This window comes from Telmatherina bonti (genome assembly GCF_933228915.1).
Source record: "Telmatherina bonti genome assembly, chromosome: 2".
Classification (NCBI taxonomy): Eukaryota; Metazoa; Chordata; class Actinopteri; order Atheriniformes; family Telmatherinidae; genus Telmatherina; species Telmatherina bonti.
The window spans coordinates 26,001,299-26,022,580 of NC_136620.1; the positions used below are offsets into that span (position 1 = coordinate 26,001,299).

At 38.6% G+C, this 21,282-nt stretch overlaps 1 protein-coding gene across 1 annotated transcript in view; it reads left to right on the top strand.

The window, feature by feature from the left end:
- Positions 1 to 202: 202 nt before the first annotated feature.
- Positions 203 to 21,282, top strand: part of LOC306768698 (uncharacterized protein) — a gene marked incomplete at both ends in the record, with an annotated part of 23,514 nt that continues 2,434 nt past the window's right edge. The window contains 25 exons of the mRNA XM_079257114.1: positions 203 to 262; positions 883 to 1,015; positions 2,718 to 2,774; positions 2,860 to 2,959; positions 3,631 to 3,780; positions 4,218 to 4,338; positions 4,933 to 5,058; positions 5,505 to 5,658; positions 5,972 to 6,194; positions 7,192 to 7,272; positions 7,477 to 7,559; positions 12,035 to 13,694; positions 14,901 to 15,048; positions 15,304 to 15,371; positions 15,894 to 15,924; positions 18,241 to 18,392; positions 18,884 to 19,040; positions 19,181 to 19,268; positions 19,817 to 19,867; positions 19,979 to 20,037; positions 20,129 to 20,200; positions 20,350 to 20,418; positions 20,717 to 20,800; positions 20,901 to 20,980; positions 21,101 to 21,203. Coding sequence (XP_079113240.1) covers positions 203 to 262; positions 883 to 1,015; positions 2,718 to 2,774; positions 2,860 to 2,959; positions 3,631 to 3,780; positions 4,218 to 4,338; positions 4,933 to 5,058; positions 5,505 to 5,658; positions 5,972 to 6,194; positions 7,192 to 7,272; positions 7,477 to 7,559; positions 12,035 to 13,694; positions 14,901 to 15,048; positions 15,304 to 15,371; positions 15,894 to 15,924; positions 18,241 to 18,392; positions 18,884 to 19,040; positions 19,181 to 19,268; positions 19,817 to 19,867; positions 19,979 to 20,037; positions 20,129 to 20,200; positions 20,350 to 20,418; positions 20,717 to 20,800; positions 20,901 to 20,980; positions 21,101 to 21,203 — 4,110 coding nt within the window. The remainder of the gene's footprint in view (positions 263 to 882; positions 1,016 to 2,717; positions 2,775 to 2,859; positions 2,960 to 3,630; positions 3,781 to 4,217; positions 4,339 to 4,932; positions 5,059 to 5,504; positions 5,659 to 5,971; positions 6,195 to 7,191; positions 7,273 to 7,476; positions 7,560 to 12,034; positions 13,695 to 14,900; positions 15,049 to 15,303; positions 15,372 to 15,893; positions 15,925 to 18,240; positions 18,393 to 18,883; positions 19,041 to 19,180; positions 19,269 to 19,816; positions 19,868 to 19,978; positions 20,038 to 20,128; positions 20,201 to 20,349; positions 20,419 to 20,716; positions 20,801 to 20,900; positions 20,981 to 21,100; positions 21,204 to 21,282) is intronic.

Genomic DNA, 21,282 nt, shown 5'->3' on the forward strand with positions numbered 1-21,282 from the left:
CAGATATCATTTCAATGTGATGTTCCCAATCGATTATAATTACCAGTCCGTAAGGCGAGTGTTTGGAGACGAGAGTAGAGGTGTGTGTATCCTAGCAACAAGCAGAGAACAGGTGGAGGTACGTTCACAGAACTGAAATGTGGATGTATAGTTTTGTTGTCACTTTACTGGCATCTCTGCCAACTTGCTCCTCAAGGAGATAATGGCTTCTGGTTGTGCGCGAGCACATTTCAGTGGAGGGCCCTTGTACTTCTTTGACCAGGTGGGTTACACATTCATTTTGCTGACTGCAGCTTAAAAGACACAGCCACATGTACGTTGTTTTTCATCTCTCTGTAGCCAGCAAGACGTAACATAAATAAAGGAACTAGAAGCTATATTTTACATTTTAACACAGCAGGTGGAGAAACGCACGTGGAAGCCACAACACAAAGGTACTGTAATCCTTAACCTATAGCCTACTTGCTTTGTTATAGCCTAACCTACTTTAGTTTCCTTTTCGCTTCTAATCCACTTTCTCACATTCTCGCACACAGTAATCGAGAAGAGGAACATAAAGGTGAAAGTCACGTGCTGAATCTCCCAGGTGAAATATATAGCGAAGATAAACCTGGGTCCCCAGTCGGTGCTGCGTTTAAGGACCTCGACCCGATGGAAGCATACAAGCGAGCAGCCCCTCAGTTATTAGACGATTTGGCTCATTTGCTTTCACAATACAAGTGGGCAGAAATGGGGTGTATTCCCAGAGGGATTGTCAATATTCTGAATTACTCGTGGCACGATCTGACTGCAGAGGCATCACTGCATTTAAAAAATTCGACCGCGAATAACAAACGAAGGACGTGCAAATGTTCAGTGAATCCTGAGCAAACCTCTCGCCAGGTGTCTTCCAGCGCCAAGGAGGACTTCAGAGAGAAGACACCCTGTGTTGAGGGAGATGTTGGTTCTTCAGAGGGAAAACTCCAAGTCACTTTAAACCAGCCTACGAGAAGGTGCAAAGAAAACTTCAGTAGAGGTGAAAAGGCCCCCAACATTTATGTCTTAAAAAAATGCAAGGGAAGATATATAGGGAAAATATTTTCTCATAGCTTGTCCAAAAGAAGTTTTATTTCCACTGATAGATTGTTTCCCTTTTGAGAGCAGAAAGGGCTGGAGTTTACTGATACATCATCTTTAGCTTTAGTCTACTGGCCATATTTATTAGGGGTGGGTAACTGAATTGAAAAAATTGAATATTGAGATTTTTTTTATTGCTTTACAATTTTAAAATAGATTTTCTTGTTTAAAAAAAAGGAAAAAAAAATCTTTTTTATAATAAATAAAAATAATCCATTATAATTTTTTGTGTAATTTTTATTGTTTTTATTGATCTTTTTACTTGTCTTCCCGGGCATTATAGCAGTAGAATGATGGTCTGGCTACTGTGTTTTTTCCTAATTGAAATGAAGGAAAATGATGAGCAAAAAAAGTTTTGTGCATTTTTTTGTTTTTAGTCTACAAAAATCAGCAATATCAAAGAATCATAAGAATTGCAATTTTATATCGACTTTTAAATTGAACCCAAAAAATAGTAATCGAATTGGGATGAAAGCATATCGTGACAGTCCCAATATTTATAGAGATCAACGATGAATACCGTGCCTTCATCATAATCGGGTAAACGATTATAGAAGCAGCTTCTCCAGCCTTTGAAAACACTTGCAGGGCACAGATAAGCCTTTCCGCAAGATCTGAGCCACAGTCTGAACCAGTCATGGGGTACAGTTGGGCCGCGAGCCTCCGGCGTAATCTAATGATGACGTCACTCCTCTAATGACGCAAGCCCAAATACGCATTTCGTGGAAATAATTGCTACTCGACACACTCTCCGAAGACTTGGAGCTTTACATCCCACTACCAGCTCCTGCCCTTTCTGCAAGTCTGATGTCCTTTAGCTGCAGCATATAATTCATATTGTTTGTAGATGCGGAGAGTGCCAAGATTTAGCTAATAGTTTTTAAATTAATTTAATGCATTTTTGTTCGACCAGTTATTTCATTTGTCTGCAAGGAGATGTTAACATCAAAAAAATCAAATAGGCCTTTTATATCTATTTATGTTATAGATAATTAATGATAATCAGTTATTACATTTGTACATGAATATTTGGCCATCAATAACGGCAAGTTTTGCCTGACTGGATTGGTCTTAATTTGATTTGTCCTTCTCATCTTCCTTTAATTATTAATTTCTACCTTCTCAGTCGCTGGCTTAGCCATTAACTTTTCTATATAAAAAGAAGATAAAATAGACCCAGAAATTTTTAAGAGTCAAGTAAGAAACAGCAGTTCCTCACTTAATTAAAGACATTTTTAAGCTACACCCTTAAAATAAATGTTCATTGCTCACTAGTCTATCAATAGAATGCCATTAGTTACTACATAAGCTGTTCAAAAGGTGGGTTTCTGATAGAAAATGCTTGTTTTATTTAGGTCCAAATGCTATAGGCTCTAAGGCAGCTTTGGTTGCAAGCTTGTGAAAGGTAGAGTATTGGTTTACCTGGTTGGACATGTCATTGGAACTCAAAGCCTTAACTGACAAAAGATGGCACAGCTATTGAGTTACAATAGTTTGTTAATAAATCTACATATCGTCATTATTTTCATATAAATCTTAAAAAACTCATTTAAAACATTAAGTGATTGATAAAGTTATGTTTTCTTTTTCTCTCCCAACAGCCAACATCTCCACACCCACAAGTATCTCCATCTCAGCCAGTAGCTTTAAAAACCAAGGTATGACATGCAGTTGCAGCATTGTGGTAATGACCCTCTCACTGCTAAGCTTCTGCTGCCTCAGCTGGAGGTGATTTGTGTCTAGGTTGGATCATTCAGCCAAAGCAGCCCTCCTACGATGAGCCTCAACGGATCAGTGTGTGTCAATGGGTGGTGGAGCGACTGCAGGCAGCAAGAAATCCTGAGTGAGTTGTTAATCTCTGCTACAGTTGTAACAATTGCATGTAAAGCGCGAGGTCATATTTCTGAATGTAATACCTCATAGTCAGATACTTCTAAGGAGGGGTATTATATTTCATTCTGAATGCAGGTTTAACTTTCAACACCTGTTTGATGGAGTGGGTGCAAAAAAAATTGAAATATTCCTGACTCGCAGACAAGGACTTGAATTATATTGATGGAAATGTCTTGAAAGCTGTTACTGTAACTAAGATGCCATCATTTAAAGTGCAGCCCCTCAAAAATGCTCACTCTAATTTAGCAGGTAGTCATGATAAGTTTTTTCATAACCTAAGTTATTCATTTCCTCTTCATGAAGAAAACAAGAGCAGGAGCTAAACAACCTCCTTGTACTCCGTCACTATGGTGATGTAAAGGCTAAACTTAAAAACAGCAGAAGAAAGAAGCAGCCTGTCCCTTTAGTCAACAATATCCCACAGATTCAGGACGTAAAACTGCATCATCCAGTCCAGCAGAAACTGTACTATAGGATCAACGATGGCTCCTCATTCATATAGTATCCTTCTACTACTATGTTTGTTTGAAGTTATTTTCATTTTAAAGCCAGTGCAGCATTGTTCATGTGGAATATCGTTTACTGCAGTTGACCTTTTGAGCCTTGACCGTTCCCTCTCAGCTATCCATCAGGCCGCGTGGCGGTCTGCCACAGTCACTCAGGTCTGCCTTGTGCAGGTTTCTACACCAACGTGTTCAGTGATGGCGAGCACCCTGTCTTCCTCGCAACTATCACTGCATTTGGACACGGAGCCATTTCACACCCTGTTAGGTGAGTTTGCTGCTGATATGTGAGCATGTTTGTGTAAACAAAGGTGTCCACTCGCTGATTCTGCACCTGACGATAGGTTTACTCTCAGTTGGTTGAATCCAGACAGTAGAATGGAAGCATGGCAAGGGTCTAACATCATGAAGTCTCTCATACCGACTCTTTAAATGTAACTTTAAATGTGAATATATCAAATAAGACTCTCCAAATGTTAATTCTCCAAATGCAGCATATAATAATAATAATATAATAATAGCTACAGCATTTGGGTGGAGGCTTGACTTAAATTTTCTTTTAAAAACACAGGAAAAATGTTACTCAAAAAGGTTGAAATGCTTAACAGTCTGTCCATGCCAAGATATACTATAGTTAATATCAGAAATGTGTCGCCATTTTTGGATGATTTTCAATATTTATTTGTTTCCCATCTGTTCATGTAGCTCTGCCATCACAGCCTTGTGGGACCAGGATGGTGGATTCCAGTATGATGATGATGGTAACATAACGATGGAGTGGAGCTGGCGGACAAGTCGCACGCTGAGGGATAAGATTGTTTTACAGGTGAATGATATAAAAGAAACTTTAGGACAGAAGTGTCACGTGTTATTTTTTAAGGGAGGTGTATTTGTGTCATAAACAGAGTAAATTGAACACATAAAAAAAGATCCCAAAACATTTTTCATTTTGATCATTTTCACAGCTCAACATATTCAAACTGTTCCACAATGAGGGTCATTTATTAGATAATGTTTCCAATTGGTACAAGAGCTTTTTTTAAAATATCATTTCTTTTATATTACTTGAAATAATAGAAATAAATATATGGATGTGCAAGAAATTGTTTTAAAAGAGTTGTGTGAGTCGGATGTATCCTCTAAGCATAAAGGAAAATCATACTGTATGATAGGACCCCCTGCAGTGTGGATGCTGGAGGTAGATGAGTAGAGTTGGGAGGTTGCTGAGACTTATGATGTTTTTTTTTCTTCATTTATTTCACATTGAATTATTTCACATATCTACTGACAAATCGTCCCTGATAGGACAAAGCGTTCACCTTTCTTCATGGATGTTGGACCAGTTTGTTTATTGTTTTATCGTTTTATTCTAAAAACCAAACTGAGTCTCTTTTTTTTGTCTTTTGCCTGTCTCCTGCAGTTGTCAGATCTGATCTCCATCAGGCTTTTCAGCGGGATGTCTGGTATCCTCATTTTCAGATGCGACAACGAATGCGTTCAGCTTCCCCTTTCAGCCGTGTCTCATAGTAGCAGCTCAAAGCAAATGGTGATAATGATTTTTATAATCAAGTAAATGAAAGAATAAACCTGAAGACTTACGAGGAATTCCTCTCTGCAACATTGAAAAGGCGTGTTTGCAGACAGAAGGGAAGTTTATCAGTGGTGCTGTTTATGATTTACAGAAGACAAAAGTTCCTGCAGGTGTTCCAGAGATGAAAAGTAACCAGAAGGCAGCAAATGTAAGATATGATTTTCTGACCTTTTGTTTTTGCCTGAGTGGTGGGAAATATAAAAAACCATCTAAATATCACTGAAGCCTCTATTTCTGCACAACTAAATACCTTCCAACAATACCCTTGACCCCCAGCAAGTAAATACTCTCTAGTCACTAAACAATAAGTTGTTGTTTGTTGAACAACTTGCTGCATTTCTACATGTAATATGAGTTATGATGGGCATAATCATGTATGTCAGATGGTTGTTCACTCCCAGGGGTTCCTACAAATGTTCAGGGAATTGGAGAGCCTGGAGGAGCCCCCAGCTTTGTGCAGAGGACGAGGGAATGCTGACAGGAAGTTGAAGAGACTTCAGCAGAGAGCACGAAACACACTGGAAGACTGGTTGGACTATTATTGTGTGGCCATTGGTACTTACAAGCTGAATTTATGAACATAACTTTATGTATGCATAATACACACTTTTGATGTGGAATAAAAACTGCCAGGTGTAATTTAAAAATTTAAAAATGAAAAATAAAGTGCAAATGCAGCAAAAGTGAAATGGAGCTAATCTGACCTGGCGAGGTTGTTTGGGGTAGTTTGCTGAAGCTAAAAAGTTACAGTATCACCTTATCTTGCCAACTCAACATTATTGAATAGTTCCATGAGGATCTTGTTCACGGTCAGTTGTGTCACTTAGTGTCTATGTGCATTTCTGAGTGACCTCTTCCTCTCCTTCAGGTGTCAAGTGTCCTGACACAGAGCGGATGCCAGGGGCCCTGCTGAGGACCAGGCTGAAAAGAGAGGTACAGTCAGCTGCTCTACCCTCTCTGAACTCACCCGGATGCACAGATGCTACACTGGCCCAGCCATTGGAGCGTACGAGAGATGAGTTTTGGGAGGTACACAAACATCTGTCAGCACCAGCAGGAATGCCTCTGGACTGCACTGTCCAGCTGCCAAGGTGCTCATTGACACACAGAGTAGGACTTGAGGGTCTTGTCAACTTTGAGGGTAGTTTTCATCATGAACTACCCCCAAACTACCCATCATTTGATCATAGAAATTCAAAATCTTACCCAGATGATATTGTTGTGATGTCAGCAGGATTATGTTTGCTAGGATTTAGGATTTAGATTAAAAAACACAGTATCACAAACTTAACTGTGTAGGTTAAAAGGCAGGGGATTGGAGTTTAATCACTAAGTCTTTCTTTGTTAAAATGAACATTTTAAAGAGCATCACTGTGTTTTTTCTTCAGTGTAAAAAGCTGTCAAGTGTGAAGTCTGGTCTGTGACACATGTGTGACTTTATCATTACTGATGTTCTGTTGCTTTAATTTACTCCTTTCATTTACTTAATGCCACGGGATAGAAACTGGTTAAAGTGGGAAGCTCCAACTCTCCTCCTTAAAGGTCAATGTCCTGCAGGTTTTAGATCTTCTCTAGCTACAACACATCTGACTCGGATTAATGGGTGTGCAGAACTGTGTGGAACTAGACAACAAGCTGTTAGAGCCACGTCATTTGAATCAGTTGTATTGTAGCAGTGAAGCCCTCAAATCCTGGATAATGAATTTGAGAACGTTCGTGTTCTAACTGGGGGAAAATGTTTTTCAAAAGCTCAAGTATTATTGGACAAAGTAACACAACTAAATATTAGGTGTTTTTTTTTTTTTTTAATCTTCTTAATACTAACAATTGATATCTAAAAACCACCAAAGAATGGACTCTTTGCTGTGTCAGGATATTTCTGTAGCATTATCTATCTATCTATCTATCTATCTATCTATCTATCTATCTATCTATCTATCTATCTATCTATCTATCTATCTATCTATCTATCTATTGATCAGTTTCAAGTGCTTTGTCTGTGCTCCACTTTGACCAGATGTACAATATGCTGCATTATGGCGTGTGTAATAAAGGAGCATTTCACAGTTTTCCTGTTCTTGTTGCCAGGACGGCAACAAAGCGAGCCCAGAAGGAGCCTCCTGTCACACGTGTAGGACCTCTTCAGATTCATGGCAACATCGAACCAGAGTGAGAGCCACTTGTTTCCTAATAGGAAGCAGTTATTGTTAGAAAAATGACTTTTAGTGCACTTTTTAGGAGCCTTGTTTATAATGGCGGCTTTACAATCACACAGGTCAGTGATCCTTTCAAACAGTCCCGAATCTGAGACGTCAGCCACTGCCTACAGTACAGTGAACATATCACCATTTGCCCCCTCCATCCCACTCACAGTGTGCCCCGCTCTGCTGAGAGCTGCCCTGCAGGGGGAGGGGCGTCGGAGGAGGTGCTGCTGCAGCGCAGCACTGATGCCAGTGGTGACAGACCTGGAGTATGATGCCCTCATTATGGGCCAGCCTCCACAGAGTCAACAGATCCTTGTGGTGTGTGTTACTCAGCCACACCACCCAATTAATACACCAACAATTACCAGCCTGGAAGCCCTGGAGAATTTTTACAGGAGGCAGAATAAGCACAGAACCATGCCATGTTCTCAGGTGTGAAAGTTTTTCTTGTTTAAAATAATGCAGTATGACATTTTTGTTATTTAGTGTATTTGTGGATGTGATGGATGTGCAGTCATACATATGCATAAGTATCCAAGTCTCTTATACAGCTTATGTTGCATACACCATCAGTGAGGGGAAATTTGGTTCATTCAGCAGTAATTTTTTTGATGTTGATGCACTTTTTTTTTAAGGATAAAGGCAGTTTTTGTATTGGCTGAAAAAAAGAGGAAAAAGAAAGAATGAGGAACTCGACAGAACAGTCAGCAGCACTCTAAAACTTCAGTAATAGTTCTTTTTTTTTCATCCAGAGTCAGATGGATTCATTTCGACTGGTAAAATATGAGATGTCATCAGGAAAAGATGACTGTGAATTGGGATTGAAGAACATCCTGCTGCAGCAGCGACACAATGCTGCTCCTGGGATAGTCCTGGTCAGTAAACCCACTGCAGACTCGGCTGCATGCTTGGTACAGTGCATGTCATCATTGCTTCCACTGGGAGGCAGCAGCAGTGCTTGTGTGAAGCAGAAAAGGAATAGTGTTAACATTATAGGTAGAAACTATAATAATTCAGTGTCCTTTCCAAGAAGCTAATTCATTCCAAACATTTTAAAGGCTGGCAAGAATTAAGGAGTGGCAGCTCTTAATCATAAAAAAGTAAATTGGAAATCAAGCATAAAGTCAATGTCAAACGTCAGCAACACTGATGTTTACTAAAATAAAATCGTGCTGCTGTTCATTCAAACAAATTCAAATGAACATGATTTGAACTATTGTGTCATGAAGCCATATTTATGCTTAAATACTTGGAGACTCAGCAATATAAATACTGCATTGCAATGGACAGAATGCTGTTCAAGCGCTATTTTGTAATTTAAATCTAAAAATAATGTCATGACTAGCATGTGAGTTAGGATAAAAATAAATCATTTTTATGTATAGCATCGAAAATAGCTGCAGCGAATGACAAATGAGGTGTTTGTTTTTTAATTCCCCTATATGTAAAGTCAATTTCCTTTTGTTAAAATAACAGATGTACATCCGAGGCAAGCTGATATATGTGGGCTACATATTCAGTGATGACAGCTGCTCTGTCAGAGACCTTTACAAACACATCTCCAGAAGCAGAAGAAACTACAGATTAGGTGTGACTCTACCGTCAGACTACAAGTTCAGGTACTGTTGCACCATCCAAACTTATCTGTATTCCTATTAGTAAGTACATCATCACTGCTTACTCCCATTACTCACCAGTTCTTGAGCACTGGGAAGGAAATGCATCATCACACACTTGTTACCGCTCCATAAACTAAAAATAAACACAGTTTCCTGGTGTGCTACATTACCATAGAAGTTTTATGAATTGTTTGTATTTTTCTGTTATCTGTCACAGCGATAATGTGAACAATCCTTCAGGCACAGAGACATGCATATCATCAGACATAGCACTCAGATCAGAAGATTTCATCACTTGACTGTCTCTGAAGAAGAAATAGTAGCCTGTTCAAGGTATACAGGTTTATTCATTTAAAAGTTAAACCTGTCTATTAGTTTCTTTGTTTTACCAGTTTTATGAATGACACAATTTTCTGTTGTTTCTCTTTCTCACTCTCTGGACTGATTGTTAGAAAACGCAACCAAAACTGTTTTTCAGAGGTTTCCAGTCACTGCATATACAGTTTAAATAGGCTGCCGAGTGTTGCCGAGACAGAGATGATGGTAGTTTAACTAGGCTTTATCCTTTTATGCCATGTTCAGCAGATCTGTGTTTGAGCTTCTTCAAGCACGTTTAAGGCCTTCAGTATCAATCATAGTCATGGTATTGTCATGTGTCACTTCTACAGTATAGCATTAGACAGAAGGAAAAAATGCTGTCTACAGATATACTTTAAAGTTTTTTTTTCCTTATTTCTAAAACCATATCAAGTGGAAATAAAAAAAAAAATTGAATGCATTGGGCCTAAAATAAAATTCAAGTTAAATGAAAGTTATCACCCATTTAATAGTTTTTCTCCAACAGTGGAGGGACTTTTGCATCAAATTAAAAATACCTCCTACATTTCCTACACTGAGTTTGCATCAGTGCAATGATTACATCTGTATACAAAAGTCTCCATACAACATCGGCTGTGGGATAGTTCTCAGGTTAATGTGCAACCAGACTGTAAACAACTCATTTATCTTGTTTGTGGCACCACTTCTCAGTATGCAGTTGGTGTGCTTGCAGTCAGCCGCACAATGACAGTAAAACTAAAGATGTATCATCAGAGATAATCTAAGACGACAGATTTCTCATCTTCTGTAAATACTTATGTCGTAAAGAAATCTAGATGTATGTCTGTTTTATTGTTCTCTGAAATATTTGAACATTATAAAAAGTAAATTCTTTTTAATGCTTCGTCCTTTGGTTTTCTAACATAATTCCAAATAATTTAGAAACATGACATTTGTCGTTCTTCCTGTTCCCCATAAAGACCAATTTACCATCGAGGTGACGTAAATACAGCATGATAAAAGCACTGCTCATAAACGAGGCCATTTCTTCTTTTTTCCGCTGCAGTCTAACTTCCTCTCAGTAGCCCATGTTACACAATAAAAATCTGTCATTCACTCATAGTTGTGACTCGTTAGTCATACACAGGTAGTCAATATTAGAAATGATGATGTGTGTGGAAAGATGCGCATATGGCACCGGAAAATTCTTGCGCATCCATCAACAAATATAAAACCAGAAAAGATAAAAAAAAATATGTGGAGTCAACAGCGGTTTACACGGTGATACAAACTCACGCTGTCACCAGATTATTCATCATTTTCTCTCACGAGTCAGTCCAAAATGGCTTTTTTTTTTAAAAAATTTTTTTATTTTTTTTTTATTGGTCACTGCGGGGAGTGTGTGGCCCCTGAGGACCTCTAGTGGTTTGTTGGAGGAAACGAAAAGAAAACTATGTGGTTACATGTAGCAGCAGCCGGTGCGACTTGACAATAACTAGTTTGCTCCATCGAAGGATCGCCAAGTGTTGCTCGGAGAGGAGCCAAACAACATGTCAGCTTTTTACTCTGACAACTTTCTCTGGGTGTGAGACGCCCAGCCGATCTGGACGTGAAGGTTTTCTTCGGGCTTTAGTGACATTAGAAGTCGTTTGAAGAGAAGCGATGATGAACTCAGGTAAGTGACAGGCTTTTTGTACAAGTTTACTCTTCGGGTGAATGATCCATTTGCGACAAGTTTTGACTGAGGAAATATAAGATGGGAACATTAAACTCTACGGGACAAATTACGAGTTGATTTCTGCTTGTTTAATCATCACAGCACAGAAAACAATCAGGAACATATCTGTTTAAATTAAAAGGAAAGAGCATGTGTGTTTTTTTATGTGGACATAACTTGTCAAATCAAAACTTGACGGTGACAGTATTGACTGTTTTAGGTAATGTAGATGTAGGTTTTATTATCTCTTTATGGAATTCAGAGCACCTAAACTCAACCATATATGTGGTTAACATAACATCTCCAAATTAAATTACACTGCAGATTTTGTTTTTAGAATCTTAAAAGGTTTATTCATGAATAGCTGTCAATGTGTGGCATGCTCAACAGGGAAATAAGTAAAAACAACATCTGCCTTTTTTTCAGAAAGGCAGAATGTTTTGCCCCCGTAGAAATTTTTAGGACACTACAGCTCAGCTAGATGTGCCAGTTTGCATGACATGCCTTGGACCCCATCTTCCCCCCTTTTTCCTCCCACTTTATATAGACATTCTGTAACTCCTCTTTTGACAAGAGCCATTAGCTGGATTACTGTTCTGTTTTGTGGAGTAACAAACAAAGGCCATGTGATAGTTAAACCTCCATGGAGAAATGCTTTACAGTTGTTAAACATTAAGTTCCCACTAGGTTTGGATTAGTGCTAAAAAGCAGATTTAAAGAGTGAACTTTTAGTAAATCCACCTTCGTCAAGCTGCAGGAAGTATATCAACAACATGACATAGATAAGGGGTGTCCAAAGTCGGTTCTCAAGGGCTGCTGTCCTGCAGCTTTTTTATGTATCCCTGTTTCAACACATCTGGCTTCCATTAAATTGGTCCAACACCCAATGAAGTTCTGCACAATGACTAATTCTTTTGAGTCAGGTGTGTTGGAGAAATACCTGCACAATGTTGGCCCTGGAGGACTGGAGCTGGGCACCCCGAACATCTGATTTCTTTCCCTGTATCAGATCAGAGTAATGATCTGAGTACTGTTTTGTAGCATCTAATTAGTATCTTATTTTCTCTCTTCAGGTACGCATAAGCCACCTGTGGCTCCTAAACCAAAGCTCGCCCTATACCAGAAGCCAATACTGTCACCCCAAAGCCCTAGAAAAGATGGCCTCTCACATTTTTCTCCTGGCACAACAAGGAAGGTTAAGCCTGCACTGGCTCCCAAACCCTGTCTCTCAAAAATCCCCTCCACTGTGGAGTCCACGAGTCTGCACCCACCTGCATCGGAAACCTCTCGGAAGTTTGGTCTTCTGAACTCTCAAAATGGAATCCAGCAAGAGAACAAAAAGCCTGATTGGGATTTTATTATTCCCATTTGCCTGTGTAGCAAGGACAATTGTACATGCATCAGCAGCTCAAACTTAGAGAAGATGGAGAAAGACTTTAAAACATCGCACAAGGGCAAAGCTGAGGAAAGCAGAAAGCCCCACCCTGTCCCTGTACCGCAGAAACCTACAACAGCTGGTCTGCCCCATCAGGAAAAGGTGGAGGTGGTGAAGGAAAAGACCGCAATCCAGCAAGGGAGGAAAGTAAACGGCAAAGAGGTGAATATGTCATTAGACGGAAAGGGCAGCTCATCCCTGTCTGTCAATGTACCTGATAGTGAAAACATGCAGCCAGTTTTTCTGTCTGCAAGGAGAGCTTTTGCCCCACTGGCTCTCTCACCTAGGAAAAAGCCTTTCCTATCTGATACCAAGAGAACACCAACCTCTGCTCCTCAAACACCTCCTCAGGATGTGCAGGACGGAGATTTGGGTTGGGACAGCCATGAGATGGAAATATCAGTTGACAATGAAGATGAAGAGATACAAAGAGCAGAAGGAAATTTTCAGGAACCAGCTGACTACGGTTTTGCATATCACCCTCCTTCAAGCGTAATACACACCCAGCCTTTTCCCATCACTGTGCCAGCAGAGGAGAAAGGGATGGTTAAAGTAGCTCCAAAGAAGCCTCACAAACACACCAGCCGAATGGCGTTGGCAGAGAAGAAGGATTCCTTTGAGGAGAAAAAAGAGGAGGCATTAGATGATTGGCAGATAAAACAATGCAACACTTCTCAAGATGGTGTTTTGAAGGAGAAAATGACGAGGAAGCTACCTTTGCCTTCAAATGGGATATCGAAAGATGACCTTTTAACATCCAGAAACATCAAACCTTCTCGTTCCGGCCTCAGCATACAGAAAGCCAAGTCTTTCTCCTCTGCTGACCTCATTCACTCTGAAGGACAGAGGAAGAAATCTTTCCGGAAATTATTAGACCTGAAGCTCACAAGGAAGATGTTGCCCAAAATGAAGGCAAAAGGAGGCCAGAGCAAAGACTCCCCTGAACAAAGCAGGGAAGTCTTATTTAAAGGCAGAGAAGATCAGCAATTTCCTGAGCATCTCAGCGGTGAACGTAAACTCTCCTACCCGCTAATTGGCGTTGAGCAGAGTGTGGATGGAGATGAGTTATCTCCTGGATTGGAACAAGAGCATTATGAAACCATCTCTGAGTATGAGGAGATACCAGTTTATATGAATGTGCCCATAAAAAAGGCAGGATTATCTTCTCCATCCTACTTCCCACCATCCTGGCAGAATTTACCGTATGACGACAATGAAGAGAGCATCTATGAGGAGCAGGAGCCATACATCTCCCTGGTGAAAAACACACCACAGTCACAGTCAGCAGAATATGACAGGTATTATTTTGATTTAATTTACCTGCATGTTCTGTATTTGGTAAGTTCAGTTGGATTCTGATAAGAAAGCTGGAAAACACCTCATGCTTGGTGCAGCAATTAATCTCCAAAATATTGAGAGAATGACAAAGTAAGAAAGGAAAATAACAGCGAGGCAGATCAGATTGTTTTTTTTTTTGTTGTTGTTTCAGATTCTTGTCAGGGGAGTTTGACAAGTGTGATGTCATGACTCCCTGCACGGCTTTTCAGGTCCTAATGAATTGGGGATTGACCAAGTAACATTGCATATATACAAAGTTTTTGTTAATTTTTTAGTTAGTGCACAGAATTCTTCTGCAGGGTTATGACTGAGTGCTGAGTAAAAGTCAGTTGAGAAAAATAGGATTACAGTAAGTGTGCTTTCTGCTTCACACAGCTTAGTGTGTCTGCTGTCTTTAGTGCAAACTGTGTAACAATCACATGGTATGAACATGCTGAGAAGTTAAAAAAAAAAAAAAAGACAGATTGTTGTAATTAATTTTAAAAGCTTCGTAAAAACAACAAAATATAACCCACAGATATATTGCTCCTCAGCCTCGACTTTCTCTTTTTTTTGCAGTTTTGTTCAGGGAGGGGCCATTACTTCAGATGTTCCTCTCCCTCAGGAAATTGTAACAGCTTGGAAATACAGTAAATCTTTGGCAGTGCATCCTCTTTGAATCATCTGTGAATTTAAATCATCCACACTGAATTTAAGCTGAGAAGTTGCACTAACAAAGTGTGTTATAATTAATGTTTTTTTATCTGCTTTAGATATCTGCTGTTGGGCTTGGCAGTATTTTTCCAACCTGTTCCTTTGTCATGTGATACAGTCAGCTGTGCAAGAGTTTGCAGTGTGTGACAGTAATGATGATTATCGTTTAACATTTTTCCGGCTCTTTTAAGCACTTCATTTCCTGTATGGTCTTTTTTGTTTGTTTGTTTGTTTTTTGGAGCTCACATTTGATAAAAGCAAACATCTATGAAATTCTGTTTGACACATATTGTCCCTTAGATGATGTCCTTAGACAAGCATTTTAATTTTAAACCTAATCCATCGTTTGCTGCATTTGATGTTTTTAATAAATGTCTTCAGCTGCATCTGTTTATGCAAAATGTCTGCACAACGTATTCACTTTCTGGCACCTGACCTGGTTCTCTGACCCTGACAACCTGAACTTTTAACAGAAGCTCAGTTGATGAGGAGGTGACCGCACCGAATGAGGCCCTTTGGGAGGATGATGATGATATTGTGGCCAACAGCTCAGATGAGGATAAGGATGACAGCAGTTCCATCTCCTGTAAAGACGACCCTGAGCCGCCAGAAGAGAGCACGGTGAGGGCAGGATACTGTTATATTTATGACTCAAGTTCCTGAAAGTACTCAGAAATATTTCCTGGAATAGTCTTAAAGGGTTTGCTCAGTGGGGAAGAACTACTCTGACATTGTGCCCCTTCAGCAGCACGCTGTGGGCATTTACAGAGTAGCTCTATGTAAATATATAATGATGCCCAACATGTGTCTACTGCCACCAGTTTACAATAATAAGTGTTCTGGTTCAAAATATTTTGTTTTTTGCATCTTTGTTAGAGGCAGAGTGGACAGAAAAAAACCAAGATACACCACATTGCTACAGAAATCATGAGCTCTGAGAGTGTGTAAGTCATAATTTTTTCATTCACAAAGTTCTAAATTTATTTTTTTTTTCCATATGTAACATTGTTTAGCTCTGAAACGTAGCTATATCTGACTGAGATCTTTAAATTATGGTTATTGTTACAAAATAAGATGAGAAATAAACAAACGCAACAAAAAAGAACTCATACACATTAAGCAGAATATGCAATAAAATACGGATAATACTACATATAAAATACTAATAGTAATACATCTGACCAAACCTGGCTTTTGACCTGACCTATTTGAAATGTTAAGTTTTCTGAAACGTTGTGATTCAAGTTTTGTTGTATTTTACATTGTTTATTGATTAACATGTAGCTATATAATTTCTAAATGTAGTTTTAATGTTTTTTAAAACACCACATAACATTGCATCCATCTCACCTTTATACACAGATATCAAATGTTTATTTCAAAAGATCTTTTTTAATTTATATATTGTTGAATTTTTTTCTATAAAGCCTCTTTACATTTCCATTGTAATTGTATTTTCTTTGCAGGTTTGTTGATGTTTTGAAGCTGCTTCATGTTGTAAGTACTTGCACATGTCATCCCTTATGACCATTTGCCACTAAAACAATGGGCTGTGTTTGCTGTGACAAGAGCAAAGGCTGATGTTTTTCTGTGTGGGTTTTATCCACTGCTGCTATCCGATTTTACATTCTCCATATGTGTTTGATTATGCTTGACATCAGGGAACACCCCAAGCAAAATAAGTCCCTTCAGTTTTGCTCACATTCCTCTTAGATTCTCCCAGATTGTTTGCAGCAGTACAAACTGGAAAAGGTATTAATCATGACTTAAACAGAATAACTTAGTTTTCTGGTGTTGTTTTTTCATTAATTTCTTCTTTATTTATCATAAGCTGACAAACTGTATTCTTGTCTGGTTCCTTTGCTGTACTTCCCTTACAACGCTTGTAACGCATGACAAAGCACACTGAAGGGAATTGAGGTATTTGTATTTGTGGTTAAACAAGGAACCATTGTTTGTTTTTTTACATTTTTACACACATCATTGGCGAGGTTGCTTTGCTAATTCTATCAGACATTAGAAAATACCACTTTATTAAAGAAAATGCATGACAAAAACAGAAATGAAGATAGTACAGATAGACTAACAAGTGGAGCCTAATGCAGCACTGGTGTTGTGCACCAGTGTCGCTTTGAGGCCAGTGTGTGCTAACATGCCAATAGAGATGGTGCTAAAACTGTGATGTTAGCAAAGGTCAACATGTTCACTGTCTTTGGTTAGCGTAGTAAAATCAACAAAGAACATCTGTGGCTGCTAAGTTTCACTTACACTTGGCAGCCACGTTTCCATCAGTTTCCAGAGGAGCTGTGGGTTTATGGAGCTCACCACCAATGTGGAGTAGTTGTGAATGTGGATTGATTGAATAGCAGATTGAATGTAAGTTTATGCCCCAAAAAGATGGTATTGTTTCTAGATTTTGACAGTAATATAGGGGTGCTTTTGATTTTCACAGTGGAATCCGATCGATTTGGATATAGTGGAACCATATCAAAAGCATTGTCTTTACCTTCCAAACAACAGCAAGATCTGTTGAATCTTTTAAGTATATTTTTAGAGGCTGTACCCCACTTTACAACTGAAAGACGATTCACTCTTGTTGTATAACTGACCTACTGCATCAAATTAAAAATGAGCATATGTAAAACTATAACACTTTTCTTCCTCAGGATGTTTTACGGACATTTTTGTTTTTCAGGAACAGAGTTGTAATAGAAACACTTTAATGTCATGACCTTCAGATAGATATGCATTATTTCCATCTGTTGTTTACAGATCATTATCTGAGACTGGTGACTTGGTGTATATCAAACACTAAAAGGAACAAGCTTTTATATAATACATAAAATGCAGATAAGCTCACAATACAGTTAGAGCTGAATCTGCACAAACTGAACTCTTTTCATTCGAAAGTCAAAATGATTCATGTTGAACTTTTACATGTTTAAAAAAAACAAACAAACAAAGAAACAAGACCATTCACATGAGCAGATGTTTAGAGAAGAAAAAGTCACAAAACCAGAATGTAGAAGGTTATGACTGATGCCTTATCGGACAGAAAATGAGGCAGTCTCTGTAGACTGCAGAGGAGGGGTGTTAAAAAACACTCATGCTTCTCAAAGCAATTTTGGAGCGACTTTGTGCTATTTTTGTATTTCACCAAAGTTGTCACCTAAGATCTTATACTCAAACGGATGAATATATGTTATTTCTTTTCCTTTAGCTCTTTAGGCAGGTCATCGTCTCCAAATGTCAGCCGCTTGCAGAAACAGCTTTTACCTTTAGAAATATAGTTATGAAGGGATCTTTCAAAATAAAAACAAAGTAAATTAACCAAACTAAACCACAGCTTCTTTTGTCCCTGCTGTAGATTGGATTCATCTCACTCTTTATCAAAAATACTTGTATCCACGTCAGCATTGTTTTATGTTCTTATCTCAAGATTCATCCAGATTTTTTTTTTTACCCTTTCCCACATCCTTTTCCACATGACCCGACTCTTTCACTGTCAGCTGTTGTAGCAGGAAGAGTTTAAACATGTTAACCACAGGGGCTCATTACTGGGCACTCAGTCTCAAAGTTTTATTTGCCACGTGTCCCAATAAACCAACAAAATTTCTCCACATCATCAGAAAGAGAAGTATGAAGTTCCCCTCAGGCTCTTTCCCCTCTTGTTTAGTCCTGATTCACAGTATTTAGAACATTTAGGACTCTGTGAGTCAGGTATACGTGTATGTGTGTATGTGAGAGAAAGAGAGATTGGGAAGGAAGAAAATAATCGCTTCATTTGATGTCATATTTTTTTCTGGTGCACAGGACTTTCGTGACTCGGTGTTGAGAGGATCATGTCAGAGTGGAAAGGCTGTGATTGAGGAACGTCTTCTCAACCAGATCCTGTACTACCTCCCACAGCTTTATGAACTGAACCAAGACCTGCTCAGAGAGCTGCAGGATAGAGTGGCCAAGTGGTATTACACGTTTTCAGAGTGTTTTTACATTTTTGGTTACTGTTCTGTTTGATCTATTAACAGAACAATTGAGCACTCCTTTTCTCTTTTTCTGTTTGGAAAAATGTGTGTTTTTTTACTTTGATAAAGACGGACTTTACATGGTTTGGTTCTGGAAAACCCTCTGTAGTCAAAGCAAATATTTAATCAAGCCCATTCAGCAGGAGTCTGGAGACAACTTCAGTTATTTTTTTTTATCAAATTGGAAATACTTCATACAGCCAGTCTTTAAAATCTTCCAAGACAGGTGGAGGCTAATATAGCAGGATATTGATATTAATTGTTTTGTAATTAATCAAAACTCCACTTTGACCAAATGTTTGGGTGTGAAAATATTGTTGCTCATGTTCTGACCATATATTATTTCCTGAGCACACATGGTTTGTCCAAAGCCATTGCATTCATATATCAACAAGGTGATATAGTTTGTTTCATCTTTGTTGTCGATATAGGGACGAAAACTCCCAGCTTGCAGACATTTTCCTGAAAAAAGGACCATACTTAAAGATGTACTCCACATACATCCAAGAGTTCAACAAGAATGTTGCTCTGCTGGACGAGCAGACTCAAAAGAACCCAGCATTTGGCGCTGTAGTCAAAGAATTTGAGGTAATGCTTCTCGCCTAACTGGTTTTCATTCTTTGAAGAGGTGTGTCCTTAGGTTAACTTACGTTTCACAGCTAATGTGAAGAGGATGTGTGTTACTGGAAAATTGGCTTTGGTAATTGAGATATGTGTTTTTCATTTAGGCGACTCCTCGTTGTGCCAACTTGGCTCTGAAGCATTATCTACTAAAACCGGTTCAGAGGATTCCTCAGTATCAGCTGCTGCTCACAGGTACATCTAGAAAGAAGACCATTTCCCGACATTGCCTGAGGAATTCAACATATTGGAATGTTCCCTTTCAGTCAAAGCCAAGTTTAAATCAAAACCAAAGTCAGGTCTTTATTGTTTTTCTTTTGTTTCTGTTTATCTCACGAACCTTTTAAAACCTAATCATATACATCATGCTGCCCTCTGGTGACCAGAAAGCAGCTTTGACTTTTGTCTTGCCTCTTTAGTCCTGGTTAATAAGATTTTTGAAGGGCCGCCTAAAACAGATTTGGTGACATAACAGAAGCTTTACTATGAGTATGCTTAGTGTTTTGTACGTCGAATGGACCTCGGCTGATCCGACAGTGCCAAAATGTGACGAATGCGCCTCACGTCACTCTTGTATAATTGCATTGCGTAAGCACCTATGGACCGTTTTATACAGGATGTATTTCAAAATCACTTCTGGAATTTACCACGCAGTGCTGAGCACTACAATCCCAGAGTTGGTTTCCACTTATCTGCTTGGACTGTTCAAACTTAACTTTAAAATATTTGCATTTTTGTTTCAGACTACCTTAAAAACTTATCCCAAGATTCGAATGACTACAAGGACACTCAAGGTAAACTCCAGGCCTTCATAAATGCACATAATGTAAAAAATAATGCTCATGGCAGTGAAATTGAAACTATATATTTCATATATATGATGAAGTCATATTTTTTCCACACAGCTGCCCTTTTTCTAGTCAAGGAAGTGGCCAATCATGCCAATGACATAATGAAACAAGGGGTGAGAGCAGAACAACAAACAAAGCCAAATTTTCTTAACATGCTGATGACATTTCCGAGCATTTTGCTTATCTCTACTTGTTGTATCTCAGGATAACTTCCAGAAGCTGATTCAGGTGAAGTCTTGTCTGAAAGGCAACCATGAGATAGTTCAGCCTGGGCGGGTGAGACCATAAACATTTAATGCTCAAATATTTTGTACATGAACATCAGCTGTACAGAACCATGTTAGTTTTAATTCATGAATAAACCTTTCTGTATCCAATACAAAACAGATGGTCTTATTTTTGAAAAACTGACTCTTATGCTTCAGATCTTCCTCAAAGAGGGTGTCCTCTTGAAGCTGTCCAGGAAGGAAAGGCAGCCAAGAAAGTTTTTCCTGGTAAAGTACTCAACTAATACTGTAATCTCTCCCATTTCTTTGTCTCATAAGACAATCGTAGTAAAATTAAGGCAGTGTCATCTCCAAGCTAGCAGCACTCCAAGCCCTAAACAGCTAAAAACAACAGATTTTTATTATGACCTTAAAACTTTCAATTGACTCTTTTCAATGCATCATGGAGGTCAAATTAATGAAAAAATCCCTTCATTTCTATATATTTTTATATATTTGATTATATTATTATTATTATTGACTTTCACAGAATGAAAATAATGCTACCTTGTCATTTGTCCTCTAGTTTAACGACACGTTGCTATACACCACTCCTGTGCAGTCCGGCCAGTATAAGCTTAAAAACATGTTATCACTGGCTGGGATGAAAGTAAGAACTTTTAGTTCTAAGTACTTTATATTCTCATATACGTACTATCATAACATAAACAACATACTGCCAAGAGTGTTCACAATGGAAATAATTGCAGGTTAGCAAACCAAGTCAGGAGGCCTATCAGAACGGGCTGAACATAGAAAGTGTGGAGCGCTCCTTCATCCTCTCTGCAAGGTGATTAAAAGCATGTTTTGTTGGTATTACTCTTTCTTACTTTCTTTCATTTCATAGATTTGTGAGGGTTAGGTTGTTTTTGTACTGTTCCTTTTTATACTTTGTTTTCTCCTGCTGTAGTTCAGCTGCAGAGCGAGATGAATGGCTTGAAGCAATTTCCACAGCAATCTGTGAATACACCAAGAAGAAAATCAGCTTTTTATCTGGCAAACCTCCAGATGAGGTAAGATATCATTTTATATATATATATATATATATATATATATATATATATATATATATATATATATATATATACAACA